Source organism: Octopus sinensis, linkage group LG15 (assembly GCF_006345805.1).
Source record: "Octopus sinensis linkage group LG15, ASM634580v1, whole genome shotgun sequence".
Classification (NCBI taxonomy): Eukaryota; Metazoa; Mollusca; class Cephalopoda; order Octopoda; family Octopodidae; genus Octopus; species Octopus sinensis.
The window spans coordinates 12,262,369-12,266,463 of NC_043011.1; the positions used below are offsets into that span (position 1 = coordinate 12,262,369).

The 4,095-nt window shown below is 32.2% G+C and overlaps 1 protein-coding gene across 10 annotated transcripts in view; it reads right to left on the reverse strand.

Moving 5' to 3' along the window:
* Positions 1–711: 711 nt before the first annotated feature.
* The window catches only part of LOC115219746 (cAMP-specific 3',5'-cyclic phosphodiesterase 4C), a 734,075-nt gene continuing 730,691 nt past the window's right edge, over positions 712–4,095 (reverse strand). For all 10 annotated transcript variants that reach the window (XM_036509484.1, XM_036509483.1, XM_036509482.1 and 7 more), the window contains one exon: positions 712–2,386. In XM_036509484.1, the coding sequence (XP_036365377.1) occupies positions 2,048–2,386 (339 nt within the window). In that variant the 3' untranslated portion in view covers positions 712–2,047. The remainder of the gene's footprint in view (positions 2,387–4,095) is intronic.

Genomic DNA, 4,095 nt, shown 5'->3' on the forward strand with positions numbered 1-4,095 from the left:
ACAAGCGTGCACACACACACAAATATATATATTAAAAAGACAAAAAGAAGAAAATGCTATGCAAACTTTTTCATGAATAAAAACTAAGAAAATATTTAAATCATTATCAAAATAAACTGGTTTCAATTGTTTTTAAAACAATTTTGTCAAGTTGCAAGAAAAGAGAAAATAAAATGAATCAAATTAAATTAATCTTTAAATCTTTAAACCAGTCCTGGAAGTTTGCAGGTCTTCCTCACAAAATTTCACATGATGCTGATGAATTTTGTAAAGAAAACAATGAAATTCCAGAACTAATTAAACTAATTTATTTCAATATGTTTCCCTTCTCTTTAAAAAAAAAAAAAAAAATTGAAACCAGCAGCAAATTTTGATAAAAATGGGAATGTTTTCTTTCTTTTATTCACAATTATGTTCTGAAAGTATTTTCTTTTTATTTTTAATATAAATTTACTTGTATGAAACCTTTTAATCTTTCAATATATACATATATATATATATATATATATATATATATATATATATATATGTATATCTATATATATATATGTATATGTATATATATATATATATATATATATATATATACATGTATATATATACATATATATATATATATATATATATATATATACATGTATATATATATATATATATATATATATATATATATATATATATATACACACACACACACACACTCAACTATGTATGTGTGCGATATACATGTGTGTGTGTGTGTGTGTATTTATACACACTCACCTATATATATGTGTGTCTGTGTGCATATTTGTATTTTAGTAGTCAGGCTTTTAGCAAGTGCGTATTGAGGAGCACTAACATTTTTACATATAAAATCATAAATACACACATTCACACACATGCAAATGTGTACACACACACACACGCACACACACACACACACATATATATCTTTAACATTTTGATTAACCTTGTAGGAGAAATCTTTACTACAAATAATATGTTTTAACAATGTTGATAAATACATTTGAAAATCATTCTAAACAACAAAGTATGCAAATTAAAATGAATCTAGACACAATTTAAAAGAGGTTCAGGAAGAAAATTATGGGTGTATTTTCAAAATGCATTTACAATAATTATATTTACAGAATAAACTGAAAACTACACCTCTTCCTGTAAAATCTCAATTTTAAGCCTTATCTTTAGTATCCTGTTCACAAAGGATTTTGATTCTTTACTTCAGTCTGCATTAGAATGTATATTTTTTTATATCAAAACCATTGTGAGACAAATATGTTACAACATGTTGGGTTTGTTTTTTTAAAAATGTTTTTAACATTTCCAAGCACAACCATGAAAAAGCATAAGCTTGAAAGTGTTACTAGAAATTTTGAATTGCAATAAAGTAATACATACATTGGTTAATTAAATAAAGTTTCCTTTTTTTTTAACATTTAAAATTTGAGTATTTAACATTTTTATAATGATACTGGTTGTTGGAGTTTGGTCCCTATTCCAAAGTATTTACTTAGAAAGGAAACAAAAAGAATAAAAGATGAGCCTGTTAATATACCATTAAGCTAAGTACTAAGAAAAACAAGAAATCACAGATATTTTGAAATTTGTGTTGTTTAGGAAGGGGAAGACTGAAATAGGAACATCTCACATAATGTAGCTGAAGATGTAGCGAGAATATTCTAGAATTGGGGATAATCTGGAGATAAACAAGAGAGAGAGAAAATCAAATGAGAGATTTTGTTAATTCTGTTTAACATTATCAGCATCTTTAGTACAAATCAACACTTCCAAATAGATAAGAAAATCAAAATTTTCCAGTGTGATAAATTTGCCACAGAAAGAAGTTTTTTTCTAATTATTTAGCAGTGAACAAATCTATGTTAGCATTCTGATTTTTGTGAACAGAGCCATGTTAGTGTTCAACACTACTGATTGTGTGTGACAGCAGTGAACAGTCAGATTAGTGTTCAGCACTACTGTGTGTAACAGTAATGAACATCATGTTAGTGTTCTAATAAGTTCAAAATTATTACGTCATAAGTTTTCACGGATAAAGCAGCTCGTCGCCTTCATTGTCAAGCTGATCAACAGTTTCTTCACTGAGACTCGATGTGTCAAACCTTACTGTTACCGTATTAGAATCCTGACTGTGCGCACTATTTTCTTCATCAGTAGCCGCATCAAACTGAAACCGGCTTTCTTCTGAGTCTTTGCTTCCTTCCTTCGAATGATTGCAAAAGCTAGCTGATGGACTAATTGGATTCATACTTTGATACCAGTCTCTGTTGTCTTCTAAGGTATCTAAAATATCTTGTGCACTTGGATAAACTAAATCAGCCCAAGTCTCCCATAATGGATGAACGATGTAGTCAATAAAACCGACCTGAAACGAAAACAATAATAATAATAATAATACTGATGATAACAATAACAACAACGAAAACAACAACTCTAATAATGGTTTCAAATTTTAGCAGAAATCAACAATTTTAAGGGGATGAGTTTAGTTGATTACATGTATTTGATGGATACTTTATTTTACCAACGCCAAAATAATGCAAGGCAAAGTTAACTTTAGCAGGATTTAAACTCATAACGCAGAGCTGGAAGAAATGCCACTGTTTTTGTTTAATGCACTAACAATTCTGTTAGCTTGCTGTCCAGACTTCTACAACAACAACGACAATAATGATGATTATGATGATAATAACAACAGTAATAATAACTGGGTAAAATAAATGCATAAATGTAGAATGAAAGAAACAGACAAAGCAGTCTTTGGCCTACCTTTGGTCAATGCTTGACCTATATCTGCAGTTTGGTTAGACACTTCACCACAAACATTCAACAAAGAACAAGTGTACCTATGCTAGACACAAATTGTGGGCAAGAGTGAAGAGCATTTAATCAACTATAATTATAACTGGTCCTTATTTTATGCACACCGGATGCACGAAACATAAAAATGAACTCATAATGTAAAGAGATGTAACTAAACAAAGAAATCGTTTTGTTTTCATTCCACTAGTTCAGTCACAAGAGTCTAATAATTAGTTCTTAGATGAATACGGACCGCACTGAGGAGGAACTACACAACTAACATGAACTGCATTCATAACCTACACCTTTTAGAGAAATCACCCATCATTATCAATTGTACCTACCTATTACACAGAACACCATTTTTATTTTGAAATCTCAGTTCTCTCTTTCTCTTTTCTCTTTTACTTGTTTCAGTCATTTGACTGTGGCCATGCTGCAGCACCGCCTTTAGTCGAGCAAATCGACCCCGGGGACTTATTCTTTTGTAAGCTCAGTACTTATTCTATCGGTCTCTTTTGCCGAACCGCTAAGTTACGGGGACGTAAACACACCAGCATCGGTTGTCAAGTAATTCTAGGGGGACAAAAACAGACACACAAACATATACACACACATACATATACATATATACGACAGGCTTCTTTCAGTTTCCGTCAACCAAATCCACTCAGAGGGCATTGGTCGGCTATAGCAGAAGAAACTTGCCCAAGGTACCACGCAGTGGGACTGAACTCGGAGCCATGTGGTTGGTAAGCAAGCTACTTACCACACAGCCACTCCTGCGCCTTAATATTTTTTACTGATTCTTGTTTTTAATGTACTAAATTCAAATCTGAAAATGGTTATGTACTACATGCTCTAATTTACATGCAATTTATAGTTTTGCATCCTAGCTGTTTGCAGTCAAATTGATTACTTAGACATGAGTGGCTGTGTGGTAAGTAGCTTCGTTACCAACCACATGGTTCCTGGTTCAGTCCCACTGCATGGCACCTTGGGCAAGTGTCTTCTACTATAGCCTTGGGCCAACCAAAGCCTTGTGAGTGGATTTGGTAGACGGAAACTGAAAGAAGCCCGTCATATATATGTATATATATATATATGTTTGTGTGTGTGTGTGTGTGTGTCTGTGTTTGTGTGTCTGTGTTTGTCCTTCAACATCGCTTGACAACCGATGCTGGTGTGTTTATGTCTCCGTAACCTAGCGGTTCGGCAAAAGAGACCGATAGAATAGGCTTACAAAGAATAAGTCCTGGGGGTTGATTTGCT